This window comes from Colobus angolensis, unplaced genomic scaffold (genome assembly GCF_000951035.1).
Source record: "Colobus angolensis palliatus isolate OR3802 unplaced genomic scaffold, Cang.pa_1.0 Scaffold447, whole genome shotgun sequence".
NCBI lineage: Eukaryota > Metazoa > Chordata > Mammalia > Primates > Cercopithecidae > Colobus > Colobus angolensis.
Window position 1 is genome coordinate 809,014 of NW_012117899.1, and position 25,276 is coordinate 834,289.

General features: G+C 42.9%; 1 protein-coding gene across 3 annotated transcripts in view; it reads left to right on the top strand.

Moving 5' to 3' along the window:
• The first annotated feature begins 1,172 nt into the window (after positions 1-1,172).
• The window catches only part of SLAMF1 (signaling lymphocytic activation molecule family member 1), a 37,816-nt gene continuing 13,712 nt past the window's right edge, over positions 1,173-25,276 (top strand). For all 3 annotated transcript variants that reach the window (XR_001003515.1, XM_011957626.1, XM_011957628.1), the window contains exons 1-4: positions 1,173-1,839; positions 11,067-11,405; positions 13,377-13,661; positions 24,889-24,978. Coding sequence is in view for 2 of the 3 variants with exons in the window: in XM_011957626.1 (XP_011813016.1) it covers positions 1,764-1,839; positions 11,067-11,405; positions 13,377-13,661; positions 24,889-24,978 (790 nt within the window). In the remaining variant the exon portion in view is untranslated. The remainder of the gene's footprint in view (positions 1,840-11,066; positions 11,406-13,376; positions 13,662-24,888; positions 24,979-25,276) is intronic.

The following is a 25,276-nucleotide window of genomic DNA, read 5'->3' on the forward strand; positions in this document are numbered from 1 at the left end:
GGGCGGGATCTTCCTTCTGCCAATACGAGTTCCTTCTCCTCAATGAAAAGTTAGACACAAACTCTAAAATAAAGGCAACTCCCAGAATACAACATAGCCCCAGTTAAATTAAAAAGGCTTTTATCCAAAAGACAGGCAATAACAAATGCTGACAAGGATGTGGAGACAAGGGAACCCTTGTACACTGTTGGTGGGACTATAAGTTAGTACGACCACTGCGGAGAATGGTTTGAAGGTTCCTCAAAAAACTAAAAATAGAGCTACCATATGATCCACAATCTCACTGCTCGGTGTACACCTAAAAGAAAAGAAATCAGTATGTTGAAGAGATATCTGTATTCTCATGTTTATTACAGCACTATTCACAATAGCCAAGGTTGGAAACAACCTAAGTGTCTATCACAGATGAGTGAATAAAGAAAATGTGGTACATATACACAATGGAGTACTATTCAGCTAAAAAAGAATTAGATCCTGTCATTTGCAACGACGTGGATGGAACTGAAGATCATTATGTTAAGTGAAATAAGGCAGGCACAGACAGACAAACTTCACACGTTCCCACTTGCTTGTGGGAGATAAAAATTAAAACAATTGAACTTGTGGACATAGAGAGTAGAAGGATGGTAACCAGAGGCTGAAGGGTAGTAGGGGTTGGTGAAGAAGTGGGGATGGTTAATGGGTACAAAAACATAGAAAGAATGAATAAGAACTAGTATTTGATAACATGACTGTGTGACTATAGTCAATAATAATTTAATTGCACATTTAAAAATAACTAAAAGTATAATTGCATTGTTTGTAACACAAAGGATAAATGTTTGAGGTGATGGATACCCCGCTTACCCTATGTGTCTAATAATCACACATTGTAATAATACCCAATGTGTGATTATTACACATTGCATGCCTCTATCAACATATCTCATATACCCCATACATCTATACATATATACCTACAATGTACACACAGACGTTAAAAATTAGGAAAAAACAAACACAACAATGAGACTGAGCCGGAAGGATGGAGCTCTGGGATAGATTTGTCCTACATCCCTGCCTGGGAGGGAATCCACACACATGCGAGAAGACAAACTAGGAGCACGGGACACTAAATTATACCACATTGCACTCACTGGGGTCACAGGGTTTCTTCCAAGTGACCCGCACTTGCCCATCCCATCTCTCTGTGACAGTGGCACCCGCACCAGACTACATGTTGAGGTGTTATCTGAAATTATGAAATAAAACAGAAGTAAGAGGTCTATGAGCTCATCAAAATGCAGTCATTTAGGTTCAGCTGTGAACTGTCAAATTTGAGGAGTGATCTGACAAAACATCTTTTCTTTGCAATCCAAGAAGACTTACCGGAGAGAAGTGCTCAGATAATCTGCAACATCCGGTTCCTGGGGACAGCTAAGGAAAGAAGCAGGGGTGCACGTTTCTGCCCAAAGCTGGGGTTTGGCCAAGATGACTACACACCCCCTTTCCTGACTCCCATAGGCTAAGTGCCTGGCTTCTTGAGAAGCCTGCTTCTTGGGAACAAAAAAGTGATTTAAAGCCTCATGGGAGATGAGCAATCCTCAAGACACAAGCAGAAAAAGTCCCGGTGATACAGGAAGCGGGTTCAGGAACCTGCTGGTTCCTGATACATAAATTAGACAGCAGAGGCAGCACTGCATGACACGAAGCTTGCTTCTGCCTAGCATCTGTGAGCAGCTGCCAGGCTCTGACCAGGACCCTTTCCTTCTCATCACTGGCTGATGGATCCCAAGGGGCTCCTCACCTTGACCTTCGTGCTATTTCTCTCCCTGGCTTTTGGGGCAAGCTACGGAACAGGTGAGTGTTCATCTGCCTGATGGTTTGAGTCCCACATTAGCTGCCTGGAATCAGCATATCTTTGTGGATGGAGAGAAGGTGCAGGGCTGGGGATTGTGTTTGGTCATTCTTCCTTAGGGACTGGCTGTCAGTTTCAACTGCCTCTTTCAAAGAGGAAGGAACATTATGAGTTCCTGGGCCCTTGGGTTTCCAAGACTCAACCCCACCAACCCCAGTTTCCAAGGAAATGAGGAGCTCTAAGCCAAAGGCTCCAGTCACTTTTCTGACCAGTCTTAGGGTGACAGGCTCTGGTAGAAGTCCTGGTTGAGTGGTTGGTTTTACATGGGCATTCTTCTGACAAAGATCCAGCCTAGAGAGACTGAGCTGGATGGAGTGAGCTCTGGGAGATGATTTACTCTACATCCCTGCCCTAGGAGGGAATCTGTGCCCATGCAGGCTGACAGACCAGGAGCATAGGTCAACAGAAAGCATTGGCTAGAGTTGGAAGAGAGAGTAGAAGTGAAAACTACAGGCTTTTGGCTAATAACCAGCAGTGACCACAGTGCGGTCATACTGGTGTGTATTTTCTTGGAAGAGAAGGTCCAAGAAAGCAAGAGGGAAGAAGTTGGGATTTCTGGAGCCTAGGGCTGGTTACAGTATGTGGGAAATGCAAATTGGGGACCCTCAGAGAGTAGCTCCAGCAGGAAGGCCAGATAAGGGCTACCTTTGGATCTGGACTCTGTTCCTGTCTTTCTGGATATCTTCTTCCCAAGGCAGGCTCTTGCTTTCTGTTTAGAAGTATCAGGGCTATGAGAAAAGGTATTTGAGAAAGAAAAAGCCAAGCAAGAAGTGGACTTTGGACTGCCTGTGTGAGTGGGGTGAGAATCTCTTTCTGCTTATTTGTTTAGACTGTGGGAGGTAGCCTGGAGTAGAAGAGGTGGCATTACGGACAGGGGGGGAAATCCTGAGGCCCAGGGTGTTTTAAGCTTGGGGTTTTCAAGACCGCAAATCCAATATGGACTTTTCCAGGAAAAGCACCGAGATATACCAGGGATGTGGGGGTGCTGCACAATGGATGTGTCTTTTACCAGACAGCCAGAGGAACAGGGCTTGCTCAGCCACTTTCTTTTGGAATCTGCAGACCCATGGGTCATACTTCCCAAGGTCTAGGAGAGACAGAACTGAGCTCAGGGCTCAGAAAACCAAACTGAACCACTTTAAGTGGTCACAGGGAAAGCCAAGCTTCCCTTGTTGCAACCAATTTGTGACTGCACCATTTTTGGAGCACTTCTTGGTGACTGTAAGGAGTGATGGTGCTGAACTGTGAGCTGGACTATTCCATCTCTGTGCTTGCTAGCCTCTTGGCCAGCCTGGCCCATAGCATCTTAGGCACTGCTGACCAATAGCTGGTCCTACTGAGGCTTTGGAAGTCACTGGTCAGGGAGAAGCAGCCCAGCCTCACAAGGCAAGTCTATCCAATCGGAGGCTGCTCACTTCATTGCATGTTTTCTTCTTTGAATCTTCACAAAAGCTTTTCAGTGATTTTATTTTTAAATACACACCCTTTTGTGAAGCCCCAATAAAACCCAGGCAGAAATGCTTTGCAAATGGGGCAGGTTAGTCATGACAGATTTGCCCAAGCAAGAAGCTTGATACTTGTAAAACTGGCACCCACTCCCATTCTCATTTCTACTCAGCTCAACTTCTAATTCCCAGTCAGAATTGTAAAAATCAAAAAGTCCACATGTCCCTTCCCCAAGTAAAGTGAATTTTTCATTTTCCCCAATGAGATTTGTTTTAATAGACTTTACTTTTTAGAGCAGTTTTAGGTTCACAGCAAAGTTGTGCAGAAAGAACAGAGATTTCCCATATACCCTCTGCCCCATACATGCATAGCCTCCCCTGTTATCAATATCCCCCCCCAGGGTGGTACATTTGTTATAATTGATGACCTTACCTCAGTGAGTTTTTTTATTCCTCCATGCAGGTCCTCCACACCCCCTTCACACACTTTGGGGGAAGGTGAGGGACAAGTGCTTGGGTTCTAGACTTGGCCTAACCTTGTATGTTCAGTGGCCCATTCTATCCCAAGATGTCAATCTAGGCACTTCTATTTCTCAAAAATGTTAATACTGTGATGCGATGCGATGCTGTCACTTTCATTGTCTCCCTCACTGGACTGGAAATCAGAGTATCAGGGCTAATTGTTTTTATCCATAGATTGACTTTGAATGATCCCATTCAGCAGCTATTAAGGACAAATTATGTGGCAGCCACATCATTTGTTAAGGGTGCAAGGGTGCATGGTGTGGGGAAAACAAAATGAACAACAGCCACTGCGCAGCACCTGACACTGTTTCTGTACTGAAAGCCTGTACACAAATGTTTGTTGAGTGAATAATATTAGCATATACTGCATACTTGCTTTATACCAGGCACTGTTCTAAATGCTTTATGTGTGTCAGTCATTTCATTTTCACACCAACCCTATAAGATATGTATGTATTATTGGTACCATTAAAACTTTATAAATGAGGAAAGGGGCACAGAGTAGTTTAGCAATTTCTCTGTGCTCACATAGCCATCTGACTCCAGAGGCCTCAATGAGTGAAACCGGACAAGCCCATGTTCGGGAAGCAGGGTGGGGAGAATGCCACAATTTGTATCCAGATCCCATGGTAAAAATTAGAATGTGCTATCTATAATTGAAAAATATGAGTGGAATTGAATTGAAATAAATTGAAGTATAGAAATGTTCAAAAGGTGAGAGACTGATAAAAATCATAGAAGAATGTAGAGGGCATATAAGAAGTATTTGACCTGTAATTTGGAAAATGAAAACGTTTTTTCATCATGCAAACATTCATTTAATTTTTTTGTTAACTAGTTTGTTTATTGATTATCACATCTGTAAAACATGTCATGTCTATGAAACTTCAACAGTACACAAGAGTATTTAGTGAAGACTAATCTGCCTTCCATACCTCATGCTGGAGGCAACCACTGTGACCAGTTTCTTGTGTGTCTTTCCAAATGTATAGGTCTTCGTGTTTGATAGATCAGTAGGGTGACTATAGTTAACAATAATCTATTGTACATATCAAAATAACTGGAAGAGAATAATTCAAATGTTCTTAGCATAAAGGAAAGAGAAATACTCTAGGTGATACATATCCCAATTACCCCGATTTGATCTTTACACAACATGTGAATGTATCAGACAGCACATGTAAATATGTACATCTATTATGTATCAATTTTTTGAGAGAAGAAATCAGAGACTTAAGGATAAAGGGGGTGGGGAAATAAAACTTTTCTGGACTTTTCAGTGTCCTGGTGAAGAACACTAGCTTCCTGACACTTTTTTCATACCATGAGAATTAAATCCATAGTCATTTGTGTAGGTAATTGCTCTGATCCAAATGAATAATAAAACTTTTCCCGAGAGGACCAAATGGTTACAGCCTGAACAACATCCCTAGGTAGAGCACCCAAGGTGCCATGAAGCCTGGAGTCGCTATCTTCCTAAGCAGGCTAGCATAAGCTTGTGCCTTCATTTTGCAATATGCAAGAAGGAATGAGCCCCAGAACTTGGAGACAAGTCCCAGGACTTGCCATAAAAGCCAAGACATGTAAGGGACTATCTGGCTCCTGGAGAGATTTATTTACCTATCAAAGTGTTGGAATAAGGTGCAGACCTTTAAGAAGGGCAGGGGGGATAACTGTCTCCTTCCCCTTTTATAGGTAGAGAAAATAATTTGTCCTTGTTTCTTACCTATGGAGTGTCTGGTTACTCACATAAAACTCTTATCACATCATCCTAGGGGGAAGCAGGGGCCAAAGCATTTACTATTTACTGTGAGTCATTTAATAAGAAATTTGAATCTAATCCAGAATATCTCATGTGCACATTTGGGATAAAGTTAATAAAAATGAATATTAAAAACTTAGCTCCAAATAAATAGGTCTGATGGGTTTGATTTTTATGGAACTTGAGAAGGAGTATTCCAGAAGGAGGCACAAATGCAGAGGTAAAGGGTTTCAAGTGTTCAGGGGAAATGGCAAGTTGTCTGTTGTACCTGAAACCTAGGGTTTATATTTAAGGCACTTCCGTGTCCTCAGCTGGCAAGTGGGAAAAAGGGTCCCCACCACTTTCCTCCATAACATACCTCTTAGGGATGTTATAAAGGCAAATCAGAGTACATTACAATTTTGGTGGGAGGAGGACTTGGACTCTGTGTTGTCATTTGCTCATTCGTTCATTCATCCATTTTTTTTATTAATTCACTTGGGCAACAAGGATTTACTGAGCCCCTACTATGTCCCAGGTGGGTGTTAGGGATACTGCAGTGAATAAAACAGACACGGTCCGTATTCTTGGAAGCTTATAAGAGTAAGGGATTACAGGCATTGAACCAGAGTGGAACACATGATGAATGATATGAAGGAGTGCATTCATCGTCCATTGGAAGCCTGTGGCTGGACAACCCAACCTAAGTCAGGAGTCAGGAAAGTCTTCCCTATGAAAGAGATGTCAAAATGGAGACCAGAAAGATGGAAGTTGTTAGCTAGGCAAATAAAGAGTGGTTCTAGGCTCTAAGGCTAGGGAAGGTACATGCTAATAGTATACGATAGAATGACCCAGAAGTGCCAAAGAATAAAAATAGGACTTCGACTGATGGGGATACAGTTTAAAAAGCAAACACAGACAAGTTGTCTTTTTTTTCTGAGCCTAAATTTACCAAAACAACTGTGGAGTCCATAAGTTCTGTTCCTTCTGTTCCTGAAAGAATGCTGTAGTAAGGTGCTAAAAGCACATATGAAAGTATCAGGGCTAGGCAAAAAAATATGATACAATAAAACAAAAAGGGTTATCATTAGGTAGAAGCCCATGTTGTGAGAGGGTTGGCTAAATCATACTATTAATAATTTTTGACCAAACTCCATAGGCCCATGTGAATCACTCATTTTTCGAAGTAGAATTGCCCGCGAAGGAAAGTGAGTTGGTGTTAACAGCTACAAATGTTTCCTCCCAGACTCTTTTAGCAAACAAGGGCTGGCTGAATCACAGACACACTGGAAAACACTCATCAGGCAGCAGGATGTTTCAGGAGCAGGGACGCCACTTGAGGGGTTTTATGAACCACTTTAAAGCCCCCACTTATTTTTCCACCTTATGCTTAGGTGAGGGTGATCTCAAGTACCCCCTCCAGACCCCGACACACACACATTCAGGTGTTGCGTCATCATTCTTTATGTGGGTTGTGGGGTATAAGGGTCTCTTCCTGATGAAGTTTTGGTTCCACTCCTCATGACTGAGTGTGCATAAGCCACTCAGTCTCTCTCATCTACCCCTTCCCCTTTCCTCTTCCTCTTTCTCCTTCTATTTTCTTTCTTTGATTTTTTCTTTGATTTCTTTGATTTTTTTGGTTATTCACTACCTCTCTTATATCCCTCTTTCTCCTCCCCCAACCAACTCCAAGTTCTGAAAGCAATCATGGTGCAAAGAGTGTGCAGGGTTACGGGGGAAGGGGTGTGTGGGAGCCATTTTGGGGAGTGGTGGCGATGGGTTATGGTCTGAAAATGGAATTTTTAAATTCTTTTTTTCTCCCCTATCAAAGTTGGTCTTTAAAAATCAACACTATGCTAGCAATTCTTAATCTTGTTTTGAATCTCAGATCCCTTTAAGAGATGGCATTTATGGATGAGCTCCCAGAAAAATATACATATGCTCATCTACACAACTTTTTATACAGAAGTTTGGAAGTTCATTCTTGCACATATGGCTCTAAATTTTTTCCCATTTCTTTATACTTAGAAGTTTAGGTTCAGGACTCAAGTTACTCTCTTAAGTACTGTGCCTACAATTCAGGTATGCGGCCACCAAAGGGGTCACATTATCTAGACAGTCAGGCATCCACAAGTGTGGTTGGAAGAAAATCCAACATGCTTCCCAGTTTATTGATGTAAAAACAACCACCACCACAATAACTATAATGTTCCTCATGTCATCAAGCAGCAGGGGAGAGCACTCTGTTTTAAGCTTAATATATTAGCAATATTTTAAAGAACAAGTGCCTAATTGCCTTTCTCACTTTTCCTCAACAATTATGAATTTCAATCACTCTAATCCAGATTTTAGCCCAGATAGACTACTTTTTCTTCTTCCCCAGTCACTGAATCTCCAGTCCAATATTAGCTGAGCCCTTTACTGAATGACATTGGGATTTCAGGGTATTTTGGTAACAAGAATATTTGGGCCAGTGTGTCCAATTTTCCAATATCTCATCTTAGCCACAAGTCAGTTGTGAAAGAGTCTCTTCTAGGTAGCTGCATTACTTAAGCTGATGGTTCTATTTTACTCTCTGACTTTCTTATCAGCTAGAACAATCTATGCTCTCTGAGTCATGGACTCCTTCTTTTACGAACACTAGCTTATGGTTAAGTTCAGATATATATATATATCTGAACTTATAAACTTATATGTATCTGAACCTAAATAAGAGGCTTTGGTCAGGTAATACGGTTTTCAGCATTCATAAATTGAACAGATATTTATTAAATGCCTCCTATGTGCTAAGCACATAGTACCTGTTTTTAGGTCCTGGGGTCAAAATAGTGAACAAAATAAAGTTCCTCCTCTTGAGGCTTTTGCATTCTAGTGGGAGAGACAAAAATAAAACAAAAAAATATATACAGTATCATATAACGCAGTGATAAGTGCAGAAAGAAACAGAAAGCTATTTTAGATATATGGTCAGAGGAGGCCTCTCGGAGGAGAAACTGTTTGGAGCAGATACCTAAAATAAAGTGAAATAATGAGCTATCCAGGTATGGAAGGGAAGAAATTCTCCAGCGAGAGGAACAGCAAAAGCAAAAGTTCTGAGACAGGAATGTTTTTGGTGGGTTTAAGAAACAGCCAGGAGCCAGCGTGACCGTAGCACAGTGAGCAAAGAGGAGGGCAGGAAATGGAGTTGGAACAGTGCCAGGGACTGGGTATGCAGGGCCTTTGAAGCCATATCAATAGTGGACTATGGTTTTATTCTATCAGTGCTAGAAAGCCATAGAAATTTAAAAGCAGGAGAGAGACAAAATAGGACATGGGTTTTAAAGATTACTGTATCAGGGAGATCAGCTGGAAGAAGATGGCAGTACCAGGCCTGGGATGATGGTGGTGGAAATGCAGGAGGTGCAAAGGGTTCAGATACCAGACATATTTTGAAGTCAGAGCCAGGAGGATTTGCTGATAAATTGAATGTGGAGTATGGCTGGGCACAGTGGCTCATGCCTGTAATCCTAGCACTTTGGGAGACGGAGGCGGGCAGATCACTTGAGGTCAGGAGTTCGAAATCAGCCTGGCCAACATGGTGAAACCCCATCTCTACTAAAATTACAAAAAAATTAGCCGGGCGGTGGCAGGCGCCTGTAATCCCAGCTACGCAGGAGGCTGAGGCAGGAGACTTGCTTGAGCCTGGGAGGCAGAGGTTGCAGTGAGCCAAGATTGCAACATTGTACTCCAGCCTGGGCGACAGAGCAAGACTTGGACTCAAAGAAAAAAAAATTGAGTTTGGAGTATGCAAGAACGAAAGGAGTCAAGGATGTTTCCAATGTTTTGGCCTGAGAAATTGGCTGAATTATAATGTTTGCAGAAGGTGTTTTGGAACCAAGAGTTTGTTTGCTAAGTTTGAAATGTCCTTTAGACCTCCAAGTCCTATCTTGTGTAGGCAGTTGGGAGTGCAGTGAAGTGTTTGGTTGGGAGATATAATTCTGTAGCATTCCAGAAATATGTCAGACTGTGCAATTGGGTGAGAAACTGGATTGGTGTGGATAAGAATGAGAACTCTGAGAACTGGGATGCTCCAGTATTTAGAGGTCCAGAAGAACAGAAGGCTCCTGCCAAGAAGACTGAGCAGAGGCAGCTTATAGGATAGGTGAAAAATCGGGAGAGTATGGTGTTCCCTGAGCCAAATGATGACAGTGTTTCAAGGAGGGATGGATGTCAAGTACCCCTGAGAAAGCAAGTAAGATAAGAACCTTTGACTTGGCTTAGTGGAGTAGACAGTGACCTTGACAAAGGTGGTTCCAGCGAGCGGTAGGAAAGAACACCTGTTTATAGTGGGTCCAAGGAAAAATGGGTCTGGAAATGGGAAAATAAACTATAAACACACATTAAAGCACTTTACTGAAAAGGAAAATGGAGAAATGGAGAGGTAGCTGGGGATGGACCTGGGATCAGGGAAGATATTTTTAATATAAAGGAAACTACAAGTTTATATGTTGTGTATTGATGGAAATAACCTAGTAAAAAAAACCTGATAATGTGAGGGATGGAGGCAATTGCCGAAACAAAGCCTTGAAGTAGGTGAGTGCTCCATGGAGGAAGAGGCTCCACTTGCGTGGGAATGTAGACCATCCATCCAAGTAGGTAAGTTGAGTTAGTGGTGGTAATAAATGGAAGTTCTCTTTTCGTTTCTTCATTTTATTTTTCAGTGAAACAAAAAGCAAAGTCGTCACATGAGAGAGGAGGGGGAAAGGCAGGTTGTGGGTTTGAGGAGAGAGGAGGTGTGAAATAATCAGCAGTAGGATCCCTTATAGTGGTTTGAAGGGCTCTTTTTTTTTTTTTTTAATCTTGTTGGCTCAGCTTTTTTGAAAAAGAAAAATACAGTAATAACTCACTGTCGACATTATTAACTATCTCAGGGTGCTTTAGAGAGAGAGGATTCCACAGTTTGAACACTGGGCTTACCCCTTCTTGACTCCACATTCCTCAGATTTTTCTGTTTTCCTCATGATCCGAAATGGTTCCTGGGCTCATGAGCTCAGATTCACTTTCATTCGCTTTCCGTCCTTCATCCTGTATATTCAATGCTGGAATAAAACCCTGGTAGAGGAATTAACAGACCTGAATTCTAGTCCTGACTCTCACTGACTAGTCAGGGAAGTCGTTTAACTTCTCTGTGCTTTTTGGATGCCTGAACCTTAAATCTGAGTTGATAAAGACCCAGTGCTCTAGTTACTCTATACAACTCTATCCTAAGTAATTTTAAGAAGTCTACTGACAGTTTTGAAATATTGAGAATATAGTGGGGATCCTCATGGCAGTCCTCATAGACCATGAAGGACTTGGCAGCCCCAGGGATAGCCCAAGAGGAAGGGGGAGAGCCTCCAGTCTGTCCTTCCTGTTCTGCTGACACGATGTTATCTAAAGGCCTTAATAATAAGGGACTCTCTTCTCCTCCCTCCCACAGGTGGGCGCATGATGAACTGCCCAAAGATTCTCCGGCAGTTGGGAAGCAAAGTGCTGCTGCCCCTGACACATGAAAGGATAAATAAGAGCATGAACAAAAGCATCCACATTGTCGTCACAATGGCAAAATCACTGGAGAACAGTGTCGAGAACAAAATAGTGTCTCTTGATCCATCTGAAGCAGGCCCTCCACGTTACCTAGGAGATCGCTACAAGTTTTATCTGGAGAATCTCACCCTGGGGATCCGGGAAAGCAGGAAGGAGGATGAGGGATGGTACCTTATGACCCTGGAGAAAAATGTTTCAGTTCAGCGCTTTTGCTTGCAGTTGAGGCTTTATGGTAATAATGGCGGCTTCCCCAGTCCACACTAAAGGGCCAAGGTGCTCCTTTGACCAGTAATTCAGGTCTCTCTTAAAAGCAAAGGTGCTCAGAATTGGAAGTAACTATAATGATCTTCTAGTTCGGGGGTATGTAAACCTGCTGCATGGAAGACGTTTTAAAGGTTGAAATTGTTTTTTTTTTTTCCAAATTGCACATTGATGATAGCTGATTAAGCATTAGTTACTCTTACTCCCATTTCCCAAAGGAAAGGGGCCCAGCTACCTGTGGGCTGGAGGGCCTATAGCCCCAAGAATCTTGATTTGCAAGTAATATTTTATTTGAAAACAGAATTTTTTTCTGATTAAAAGAAATTGGATACCACAGATCAAACCCAGTCTCTCATACATGAGGACAGTGAAATCTAACCAGAAGCGGTTAGCCCATTTACACACATTTGCGTAGGTGTTTCACTGCCCTGGGGGTTCTGGATAAAGAAGGCTAAAATTCAGCCCACATACCACTTGTTAAGCCCTGCCTTCTGGCACCAGATCACACCTACCTGGTGGAAGAAGTGCCTTTTGGCATTTAAACAAAGGCTTTGGTTATAAAGTCTCTTAGTTGCTGTACTTAAACTAGGAACCAAGTCCACCTGAATCCAAGGCCAGTGCTTTTTTGAGCCTCTTTAACTACCAGTCCCTCTTGAGTGCACCCAGGGATTGCATCTCTTAGGCCCAGAGGCTCATCTGAATTCCCAGGGATCCTGATAGCCACATGAGGCTTTCCTGCTTCTTCAAAATGACTTCCTTATCTCTGGGGATGGGACAGGAATTCCCAGCTAACCAACATTTCTTTGAAATTCTCAAATTTCTAGAGGGAAGGCAGCAATACTTTCACCAATCCTCCCTCGCCCCAGCATTCCCTTTCCTTCAGACAGTGCCTGTGGAATTCCCATGGCCCTCCCCCAGGTACCTGAGAGTCACTTCCAGCAGTGACTCCAGGGTGAGACTGCCATGAGCGTGGAGGCTGCACAGGATGCATTTTCCAAAACGGTGTGGATTCCAGACATTCCATCCTTTGGTTCCTATGTTACCTGTTTTTGTCACATTTTGTGATCAAATTCTTACTTTGGAAAATGTGGTCTCTGCAACCATGGCATTGTTCTCAAGCCAAAGGAAGAGTTTGGGTTTTGAAGTCAGATAGACCTAGGTTCAGATCTTAACTGGGCCACTTAGAAGCTGTGAGATGTAAGACATTCCACCTCCCTGGGACTTGGCTTTCTCATCTATAAAATGGGAATAATTACAACTAGAGTTATAATTGTTGAGAAGACTAAAAAAGATCATGAATGTGAAAACCAGCACTGCGCTTGTCCTATAATAGTTGCTAAATAAGCAAGAGTTTACCTTTTATCTGGCCTATTTCATGGCCTTAGAGTGGGATAGGTTGATGAGGCCTATGGTTATACTTGAGGACCTATCCCTATCTCAGACACACAAAAGCACTTACTACACACCCACGCACTCACTCACCCATGCGCATGTGTGCGAGCACACACACACACACACACACCCTCCCACACACATCAGTATAGATGAAATCCCACCACTAAAAAGTCATTCTTTTAGGTCTAGGAAGTAACAACATAAGCCAACTAAAAACCATGGTGGATTAGTTGACAGCAAACTCCACTGATAGGAGACAGGAGAATAGCAACCTAGGTCAAGAACAGCAGGAAGGGCGAGTGAAGCCCTAACAATATTGGTAGAAGGGGCCTAAAAAGCAGATTCTTATTTTATCCCAAGGTGGTCTTAGAAAGGATGTAGTGGTGCATGATGGACAGTGTGAAGCAGTAGATTCCCCACTAGAAATAAATCACACTGAGGGGGAGGGAAAATGCCATTAGGCTGTACTTTGTTCTAACAAAAAGGTCAAGTGAGAATTCCCAGGGGTTCATTTCAGTGATGGCTCCCTTCCTCCCACTCCTGACAGAGCAGGTCTCTACTCCAGAAATTAAAGTGTTAAACAAGACCCAGGAGAACGGGACCTGCACCTTGATACTGGGCTGCACAGCGGAGAAGGGGGACCATGTGGCTTACAGCTGGAGTGAAAAGGCAGGCACCCACCCGCTGCACCCAGCCAACAGCTCCCACCTCCTGTCCCTCACCCTCGGCCCCCAGCATGCTGACAATATCTATATCTGCACTGTGAGCAACGCCATCAGCAACAATTCCCAGACCTTCAGCCCGTGGCCCAGATGCAGGACAGACCACTCAGGTGAGTACACTGGTGGCAGCCTATGTGCCACCTTAATGAGCATGGGCTCAGTCTTCACCTGACCCAATTGCTCCCCAGTCATGGCATTCACCTTAGTAATAATACTTCACATTTTCTTTATAGTTTGCAAAAGTTTACCATGTGCATTTAGTGAGCTCACTCTCATATTGACTAGGGTGGCATTATTATGCTCATTTCACAGTTGATGAAACCAACAGGAGGTGATAGAGCCAGACCCAGCGCCTAAGTCTCCAAGGCGTTGCCTTCTCTGCCTCTTGCCTTGGCTCCAACCTGCAAGGTTGGCTGGGTGAGGGAGTGCAGGTGGGCGGGCCTGGCTCCCAAGTCTATGCTCCACTAATGCTGGGGCAGTTCTACACCATCAATTAGTATTTATTGATCACCTACCTAGTTAGAAATTGTGAATAAATATGATATGTGATCTCTCCTCTCTAACAATTCATTGTAAAGATAAGATGTAGAACATGTGCTTAATAATGAAACACAGGATATAGTGAAGGGCCTCGTTTTATGGAATGGACTGTGAATCCCATAGCAGGATCAGGGGAGTCAGAAAGAGAGACTAAGACCTGGACTGTGAAGTTTGAAGAATAATGATAAGTTGCATAGCGCTTCATCATTAGCAAAACACTTTCAACTGTATAATCTCTTTTTATCCTCACAATAACCTTGCCAGATAGGTGTTATTCTACTTTCATTTTGCAGATAAGGAAAGTGACATTCATAGCATTTAAGTACCCTCTTCAAGTTTCTTTGGCTTGTAAATAGTGCAGTTAACCCCTAAACCTACATCTTCTGACTGTTCTTTCTCTAGAAAGAAAAGCATCATTATTCTGTCAGCAAAAGGAAGACAGAACTTATTAAGTAAGCCCATTTAACCACTTGGACACAGAACAGAACACAGGCCCTTTTTACTAACAGATCTTGTGTCCCTGCCTCAGGCAGGTTCAGGGACTGTAGGACCTAGGACCAGGGTGCTTGCTCTGCAAGGCATTTCTTAAACCCTGACATTCTCCGCTCTGCAGCCACTGGGAGGTACATGGGAATCGTTCCAATGGGTCTTCTGTCTACAGTAGCCGTGGCGTCCATGTGGAGGGCTTTCCCAGGTGGTCGTGGTCTAGGGACAGGGGAATTCAGCCAAGTAATGCCCTTCCACATAGCACTGCCTGTCACAGAGACTCCCCCGGAGTATTTCCAGATGGGCTGCTGGGAAAATCTCACCTGGCCTCCAGTGTGCCCCTGGGAGTTCTTGAATGAGTCTAACCCCCTGCATGTTTCCTCTCCAGACATTTCATAGCCAGAGTCCCCCGTCTGCTCACTTACTGGCTATGTCTGGCTGCTTGCCCACCTTGCATACAAACCACATTCAGAGGCTACCCCCCAGTTCAGAGCACTCAGCCCACCCACAGTCATTTAGAAGGTGCTGGCAGGACAAGCAAGCAGTGCAGCATAGTGGGTAACTTACAGAATGTGGGCCTGGAAGTCCTAGAGCCAATGCTGCCCTTTCTACTTACAAGATCAAGTCCCCTTACCCTTCAGAGATTTAGATTCTTCATCTCTAAATAACAACAACTGGTGGGTCATTGCGGTTTACTATGTGCCAGTTATGTGGCATTTCAGTTAATCCTCACAGCAACAAAATAATATAGATAGTATTAGTATCCCCACTTCACAGATGAGGAAACAAAGCTATAACATGGTCAAGTAAGGTCACACAGAGAGCAAGTGATGGAGCTAGACTTTCCAATTCTGGAAGCCTCATAGGCATTAGTGAAAGAGATAATGCACTTAAAATGCCTTATAAACCATAATGAAATGTAATTTTTATTTTAAAAACTACATAAATATAAAGTATTTTTTAATGTTAAATGAGGAAGCAGTAACCCTTACCTCAGCACAGCCATCTCTGGGTATAGCTGCCCTATTAGAGTACAAAGACAGGGCACTGAGTATTTTACCCTGGCCTATCCCAAAAAAGGGGCAGAACTTTCTTCATGCTCCTCAATGTAGTTTAAAAAGAATTTAATTAGTGCATACCAAAGTGTTGGTGGACCATAAAGCTTACACTAAGGGCACTCAGCTCAGGACGTTCTAAGAAAACACGTGAAGATGGACCTACCCATCTAAGCCACTCTGAGGACCAAGAATCTACCAGCAGGAACCAGATTTACTGAGTAGGAAGCAGGTTCTTGTCAGGAGTGGAGGGACAGGAAGCAGTAGAAACCTGGCACCATAGGAAGGGCCCTGTCAGGATCTTGGCTCAGTTTGTAAGAGAACTATCTAGCCGTTTCCCTCTCTTGGGTTTCTGTTTCATCCTCAGTAAAATGAAAAGGGCGAACAAGTGAAGTCCCTCCCAGAGTCAACAGTCCTTGATTCAGTGTGTGTGTGTCAATAAGAACTGCAAATAGAGGCTTGCCACTGTGTATGAGTTTGCTAAGGCTGCTGTAACAAAGGACCACACACTGAGTGGCTTAAACAATCAAAATGTGTTGGCTCTCAGTTCTGGAGACTAGAAGTCTAAAGTCAAGGTGTCAGCAGGATTGTTTTTCTCTGAGGGCTGTGAGAGAAAGAGCTCTCCCAGGCCCCTCTCCTTGGCTTGTAAATGACTGTCTTCCCTTATCTCTTCATATCATCTTCCCTCTATGTGTATTTCTGTGTCCAAATTTTCTCTTCTTATAAGGACACCAGTCATATTGGATTAGGGCCCACCTCTCTCAGTTTGCTAGGGCTGCCATAATAAAGTACAAGAGATTGGGTGGTTTAAATAACAGAAATTTATTTTTCTCCCAGTTCTGGAGGCTGGAAGTTTGAGGTCAAGGTGTTGGCAGGTTTGGGGTCCTCTGAGGCCTCTCTCCTAAGCTTGCATATGGCTACCTTCTCACTGTGTCCTCACCTGGTCTTTCCTTTGTGTGCTCACACCCCGGTCTCTCTCTCTTTTTCCTGGTGTCTCTTTGTGTGTCCAGATTTCCTCTTCTTATGAGGACACCGGTCAAGTTAGATTAGGGACCACCCTAATGACCTCATTTTAACTTAATAACCTTTAAAGACCCTGCCTCTGAGGTCTTTGGGATTAGAGCTTCAACATAGAAATTTGGGGGAGGGGAGACGCAATTCAGCACATAACATCACCCTAATGACCTCAGTTTTACTCAATTAACTCTGTGAAAACCCTATGTCCAAATAAGGCCGTAGTTTAAGGAAATCAACATATGAATTTGGGGAAACACAATTCAACATGTAATACAAGTAGAGATGCCTCCTCCCCGCCCTGCCAGCCTACAGGGATAGGTGACCAGACCTTCCCTGCCTCAGAACCAGATCACACAGCTGGTTTGTGGCCTGCCCTTCGCAGTATACCAGGTTGCCTAAATACTGAAAACACAATTTTATTAGTATGTTGATTTGTGTTTGCAAATGAACAGTGGATACTACCAATTCTTAAAACACTGCACTTAGTTTGACAAAACATTTACTGAGGCTCTACTATATTCCAGCATTGTGCTAGAGGCCGAGTACACAAAGATAAAAAAGACATGATCCTTGCCTTAAGGCAGAAGACAGCTGTATAAGTAAACAATGATCCTAGATTAGACAGTGTGACCTATGTAAAATGGAAATATATGCAAGGCAACAAAGAGGAGGGAATTATTAACACTGTCTCGGGGGATTAGAGAGAGCATCCCAGAGGATGTGACATAAACTAGGTTTTAAAAATAAGTAGAAATTACCCAAGCTGATGAAAGACATTCCAGGCAGAGGCAGGAGCAGATACAGCTGGGTCTTGCTCTGTATTATCTCGTAGGTGATAGGAACTAATAAAGAGTTTTAGAGGAGTGACACCATCAGTCTTGCTTTTCAAAGGGAAACTCCAGTAGTATTGAGAACAGACGGGGGCAGGGAAGAAGGGGAAGAAAGAGAAACTAGTTCCTGGGGGCCATTATTGCAGTCATCCATCAAAATGATGAGACCCGAGCCAAAGCAGCAACTGTCAGTTAACAAAGACTTTTTTCCTAGGGCATACAAAGGGAAACCCCAATCTTGGGATGAAAGGGTGAGGTCTGAGGGTTTATTAGAGGTTGCTTCACCATCTGTCATCAGGACAGTGATATTAAGACATTTTTCATTTTCATTAATGAAAATCTCGCAGCAGTTAATGATGTGATGAGACGGAATGCAATGTGATGTGAGCACTGTCTCTTGACAGGACTCACTTAAGTGAAACCATGCAAAAAGTTGTATGTTCCATGAAATCTTTTTCTTTAAGTGACATTTGTTCAGGTCATGCATTCATCCTTATTCCAATTGCCATTCCAGTGTTTTAATGTCTATCATGATGAAGCATCTTTATTGCAAAGTCCAAATCCTAGGGTGCTATGAAGTACTCTGGCTAGGTCATGTGAAGCCAGTGGATGTGGGTCAGCTCTGGACAGTGTGACTTGCTGCCATCCTCAATGACTGTATTCTGAAATAGATATGGCTGTGCTAGAATGAAGGAATCTAAAAAGGAATGCCCCTGGAAGCTCATCTTGAAGGGAGGATCTTTTTCAGTAGATCAGCAAAACGCTGGCTCAGCACGTCTGAGTTAGCTCGGTGAAAGAAAAGGCTGACGCCTGCCAGTGAGCTCGGGAGGCTTCCCCTTTCTAGCAAGGTCATTTCTTCAAATAGGGAGTTCCCATTGTTTCCGAGTCACTTAGATGTTCCAAGCACAAAGACAGGTCTCTCTCTAGGGTCTTCCCAATTTAGCGAGCGTAGCAACAATGGTGGAAAGAAAAAACCGGGAAACTTCACACAGCCCAGAGCCTGGTAATGGGGCCACACCCGCTACAAGGGAAGCTGAGACACATAGCTCCTAGCTGAGCAGCTACATGCCCAGAAAAGACTCATATTACCACGAAAGCATGAGCGAAATCGCACTGGAGCTAGTAGCCTCTGCAATACTGGTTATGAGGGATTTTTCTGGAAGCTGTGAACTCTGTAAAATGTTCACTTGGATGGCCCCAGAACTTAAATTAGTATATGGTTCACGAGCGTCCTTCCCCACCCCCAGTTCTGAATGGAAACTGCCACGAACAAGAATGTATCTCTTGAAGATGGCAGCCTTTGCTGACAGAACCACATGAAAGGCAGGAAGGAGATCCGGCATGCTCCCGTCGTTAGGCTAACATCGCAGTATCTCTTGGGTGAACTACATTTGTTTCTCAGATTCTTTTTAGTTTTCTTCTTCATCTTTCCTAAAAAAAAAAAAACAAAAAATAAGATTTGGGGACTTGAGAAGAGAGAGAGAGAGAGAGAGAAACGCTTTTGTGTTTCTGTGACAACAGACTTAGAGACAAGAAAAAAAAAAAGCCCTCTGGCTTCTTCCTTGGAGGTGTGACTGTCTGCCAAGTTATCACATTTAAACCACAGCCAATAGGTGGGGAGGGCCCAGGGTGGAGACTCGAGCAAAGTACTCTTCCCAAATGGCATGTGAGTTCTTGACCAGCCTGCTCAGTTGCCTCTAAGAGCCTCGGGAGTAGGGGGAGTTCCAAACCTCTGGTTCAGAAATGTTCAGGTAGCATTACTTTGTGAATGAAGGAGACAGGAGCTTGTGGACCCCAGGACAACTTTGATTTCTCAGCATCACCATCCATAGAGGCCTCACTACATGACTGATCAAAGAGAAGAAGAGCTGGAGCTTCTGCCACAGGAAATGGTGGTTTGAAAATGGGAGCACAGGTGAAGCGCCGATGGCACAGACACACACTTGCCTCCTGGCTCCATCTTGTCACTGTAAAGTATAAGCCAAGTGGGTCACTGCTCCTTCCCTTTGATTCCTGCCTTGGGCCATTCAGCAGGTGACCCTGCATTCCTTCTGGTAATTTTTAAACAGAAAGGCACATGACAGTCTTTTTCCAGATCCATTTTTGTGGACTCTAATTTAATTTAACTTAGTTCATTGAGTGCATATTGAGTTCCTTCTTGCCCTATATTGTTTCAGGTGGAATGGAGGATACAAATAAAGAATAAGGTATAGGACCTACTTTCATGGAATTTGCAATCAAAGTGGGACTTCTACATCTTACTAGGTAGAAAAATATAATATTTAAAGAAACACATTATAATCAAGGAACTGCTACTAGAATTCCTCTTCGAAAAGGAATCATATTTGTTTAGGATAGTACCTTAATAAATGGTAGAAGGCAGGTGGAGACCCCCCGAGGAATCTGGGTGTGGGTTGGATGGTTCTGTATCAGAATGGAGGAAGATGATGCTTGTGCAGAAATGGGAAGAGAAAGAGAGGGTCTGAGCCTGCTGGGTGGTGAAAGCTGCCTGGTTCACAATGGAATTTGCTTCCTGGGAGCCCTCAATCTTCAGTAGAGAACTTAAGCCCACAAAATTACTGGTGTAGGTTTTTTAAAAAAAAGTTTTTTGGTTTGTTTGTGGAAACTGATCATATTAGTCTGTTCTCATCCTGCCAATAAAGACATAGCTGAGACTGCAGGATTTATAAATGAAAGAGGTTTAATTGGCTCACAGTTCCACACGGCTGGGGAGTCCTCACAATCACAGTTGAAGGCGAATGAGGAGCAAAATCACGTCTTACATGGCAGCAGGCAAGATAACTTGTGCAGGGGAGCTCCATTTATAAAACTATCAGATCGTGTGAGACTTATTCACTACCGTGAGAACAACACAGAAGAACCACCCCATGATTCAATTATCTCCACCTGGCCCCATCCTTGACACATGGGGATTATTACAATTCAAGGTGAGATTTGGGTGGGGGCATGGCCAAATCATATCACTGATGAAAGGACTAAACTTTGCACCCAAGGAAGCACAGAGTAGAGCAAGCAGAGTTATATGAGCAAAGACTTAGAGAACCACAAGGAAATTACTTCCAGAAATTACAGAAATCACGTGCGGCTTGACCTGAACAAACTGTAATAGTAGCACTTTTTTCATATTTATCCAAATTCCTAAGAGCATGGAGTCTCTGACATTTGATTTCCATGTAAATATAATTAGAAAATAGCAACAAATGGATGAGCATCAAGTGTAAAAATACTTGGGCCTACTATACAGATAGGGAAACTAAGTCATAAGTAAAGAACAGATGGGACTGAAGCATCTCTGGACACCGGTGAAGAGACTCCTTTGTACTTGAGATCAAACTCATTTTCTTGTCTTTCCAATCAATCAACAAGAATTTACCGAGACTCTATTACCTACTGAGTACTAAGAGAGCTGTTAAAGTAGTGTAAGAGATGTTCTCTGGCCTCCTAGAACCTAGCAACTATTTGGAGAATTGAGGCTAGCAGAAGTAATTGACACTTACTGACCACATGATGGATTCCAGACCATGATGGGCCCATTCCATGATGGGCACTTTCCATACATTACTGTATTGTTTCTCAGAACAACACTGTGAACTTATTGTTATGCTCATTTTACAGATGAGGAAGTTGAAGCCACAGAGGGTATGAGTAGCTTATCTGTAGTCACAGAGCTATCAAGTGGTAGACCCACAATATGAACCTATCTATCTGGCTCCAAATAACATCACTGAAAATGGTCTCCATGGTAAAGATGATGTTGCCAAAACTCAGGTTCTAGAATACATGACATAAACCACTGGTGCTGCAGGAGTCCAAGGGAGAGGGAAGAACAAGAGCTGGGATGGTCAGGAAAGGTGACAGAAAGAAAGGAAGATTGGCCTGGGCATCAAGGCTGGGCAGGCAGAGTGAACAGCTTAGGGTGCAGCAGGAAGGAGAGTATGGGGTGTAGCCTCGGGCCAGGAATGAGCATGCACTGCATGGAGGATGATGAAGGATGGGTTGGCTGCTCAGAGGGCTTTTGACTCAAAAGGTTTGAGTCAAAAGAGCTTTAACATCACATCACTACTGCCTTATTTATGGGGACCCCATCTCCAGAGGCTAAAGCACAAACCACAAAATCTGTAGTTCCCATCTTATCCAGCTCTGCTACTGACTTTTTCTATGATTCTAGATACTCCTGTCTGAGTCTCAGTGTCCTCAAAATAAAATTAGTGGATTGGGTGAAATAAGCACTATACTATAGTTCCCTTAAGGTTAAAAAAGTCTATTTTTCTTATTTGTATCCAAAGATTATGAAAAAAACTAGAATTTATAAAATATTTTTCAGGACCATGGCCAACTTGTCTCTCAGATCTAGATGGACTGGCAGATGCATGTCATAGGACAAAGGTAGCAGATTGCTTTCATCCTCTTGAGACCCTAGAAAAGATAGAGAGGGCTGGCGTTCTCATCCTGAAGCCTTGGTGCCGCGCCCAGTCATTGTTAGTTCCTGTGAGTTGGTGGGCAGCAGAGGGACAGGAGGCTGACTCGCCAGGCATTACTGATGCAGTTTTGTCATATTATTTTCCAGTTCAGAGGTACTACTTTGTCTGTTGGTTTTATTTTTTTAATCTCAAGTGAAATTGGAGAGAAATATTATATTTTAAAATGATATAAATGGTGCGGGTGTTTCTTCTCAAATCAACTGTTGTATTGGAAGTTCCCAAAATATCTATGATAGAAGAAGAAAGAGGAACTAGTCAAAATAGTAAGTGCTGGCCTGGCGCGGTGGCTCAAGCCTGTAATCCCAGCACTTTGGGAGGCCGAGACGGGCGGATCATGAGGTCAGGAGATCGAGACTATCCTGGCTAAGATGGTGAAACCCCGTCTCTACTAAAAAATACAAAAAACTAGCCGGGCAAGGTGGCGGGCGCCTGTAGTCCCAGCTACACGGGAGGGTGAGGCAGGAGAATGGCGTGAACCCGGGAGGCGGAGCTTGCAGTGAGCTGAGATCCGGCCACTGCACTCCAGCCGGGGCGAAAGACCGTGACTCCGTCTCAAAAAAAAAAAAAAAAAAGTAAGTGCTACTATAATGATTTGCTGAATCAGTTCCATAGGCTGACGAAACACAAAGTTCATGCTATTGGCTTTCCTTCTTATCCTAGTATTAGAGTGATTTCTCCAGTGGTTCCTGGTGTCAATATCATAAACCTTGAATGGATCAATCTCTCTCAAACACACACACACACACACACACACACACACACACTCCTGTGCAGAGGGTTCTCAGTGACCATAAGTCACTCAGAGTGGAGCTGCTCCTTCCTCCAGCATCAACAATGATTCCAAATGTCATGCTTTATACAAATTCAGAACTCTCTGCCTGTCCCCTAACTTTTTTTTTAATCAGAGCATATGACTGTTGAAGTTGGTATCTGGCAAAATTAAAACATTTAATTTAGGGGATAGAACCTATAACCAAGGTGTTTGCAAAGTCAATTCAGTAAGATTCCTTGAGCTAACTTGATGTATGAAAGGCCCAAGGAGAAAAAGAATCTTTTCAAACCCAAAAGGCAACTTCTGGTGAGCTATCAGGCTGGAGGCCCCTTTGGATCTTGTGGGATGCATTTTATGAATTCATTGAGACTGTCTATATCTTTGGTCGACTCTGTAAATATCTGATTGTGTTTGACACTTACTGACCACATGATGGATTCCAGACATTGCTCTGGGCACTTTCCATACATTACTGTATTGGTTTCTCAGAACAACACTGTGAACTTACTGTTATGCTCATTTTACAGATGAGGAAGTTGAAGCCACAGAGGGTATGAGTAGCTTATCTGTAGTCACAGAGCTATCAAGTGGTAGACCCACAATATGAACCTATCTATCTGGCTCCAAATAACATCACTGAAATGGTCTCCGTGGTAAAGATGATGTTGCCAAAACTCAGGTTCTAGGATACATGACATAAACCACTGGTGCTGTAGGAGTCCAAGGGAGAGGGAAGAACAAGAGCTGGGATGGTCAGGAAAGGTGACAGAAAGAAAGGAAGATTGGCCTGGGCATCAAGGCTGGGCAGGCATGGTGGACAGCTTAGGGTGCAGCAGGAAGGAGAGTATGGGGTGTAGCCTGGGGCCACCATGAATCAGTTCCATAGGCTGATGAAACACAAAGTTCAGGCTATTGGCCACCATGATTCTGTTCCTTTGGAACCCAACGATTTTTCTTTCAATTTCTGCCCCACAAATTCATCACAGGTTCAACAACAAGCAGGCTTATTCCACAATCATCCTCATAAGTTTCCCTTACACATTAATGTTAGCATCTGGTGTTACTCTAGAACCTTAGTGCGAATATTCTACTTAGAACTCTAGTGCTTCAGCTTGGTCCCCACTGTTTCATTACCCTGGTGTAACTTTTCCCAAGCCCATAAGTCTCTCTGACTCTCCAAGAATTCTGTCTTTAGTATTCAGCCACATTTCTACTCCTAAATCAAGCTCTAGTTCTTGAGGTTCTCCAGGCTGTTTTCCTTCTCCATAAAATGGGAGTAATGAGTGCACCTACCTTGTAAGATTATTGTGAGGGTTAAATATGTCAGTACACGTGATGCACTAAAAATATGTGGCCCGTTGCAAATGTTCAATAATTGTTCATTATTATCTTATTGAGCTACATGTCTTGTTTACTGGGGGCAATAGTTCTCATTCACTGTTTTTCAAAGTGTTGCTCCTAGTTCAAAAGAATTTGATAAAGTGGGTAAAGGAGAGAAAGCAATACAAGTTTTCTTTCTGATTTTCAGCCTTGATGATTAGTTCTCAGGCTAATTTTAAACATGAAGATGATTTAGAGGAAAGACTAAATACTTTCCATTCAGTTCAGGTCTGCTGGGTTTAACACAGTTATTTTCATGAAAGGACAGCAATAGCACTATTATGTTTATTTTTAAAATAGATAAGTAAATCTTTCTTCCTCCCAGTGTCTCATGAGAATAGTGTGAGTTCAGTGGGACGGCACATGGAACCATTATGTTCTCTTTACCCAAAATGGATACAGGACACATTAGCAATCTTAAGATGGAGAAACTGGGCAGAGAGATTGACTTAGGAGAGATGAAGATAATTTAATTTTAGATATGTGGTAGTTGAGTTAAATATAAAGCATTTGGATAGAAAAATCTTTATGAAATTAAGAATGTGAAAGTATAGTGAAAGAAATTAGAACAAGAAAACAGATACAAAAATTTTCAGTGGTCTAAAGCTGATCTCTAAAACCATGAAAACAAACATCTCCCTTGGGAGAGAATGCAGAAATAGAACATGAGGCTCCGTTATCCCACTTTCATGTAGGATGTTTTTAAGCTCAGAATACTTTTGAGATTGCTCTTTGACTTCTTTTTTTTTTTCCAGAAACAAAGCCATGGGCAATGTATGCTGGGCTGTTAGGGGGTGCCATCATGATTCTCATCATGGTGGTAATACTACAGTTGAGAAAAAGAGGTAGGTGTCTGGCAATAAAGAGATTCTTATCACACTCTCTGTGGTAAGCAGGGGACCTCTCCCCACAGGCTCGGACTTGCTCTCACCACTTCGGTTTTCTGCATGGGGCCACCTTTGCAAAAATAGTAGATAAACATATCCTGGGACCTTGCTTATTTCAGTCTAATTCAACATGTCTTGATCCCCTCTACTAGGCTATAGAGAGAAATAGAAGAGCCACAGGTTTCTAATGTGAGAGACATTATTCATATAATTTCAGTTTAGTGTGACTAGCACTGCTGTCAAGGTAAATACAGGA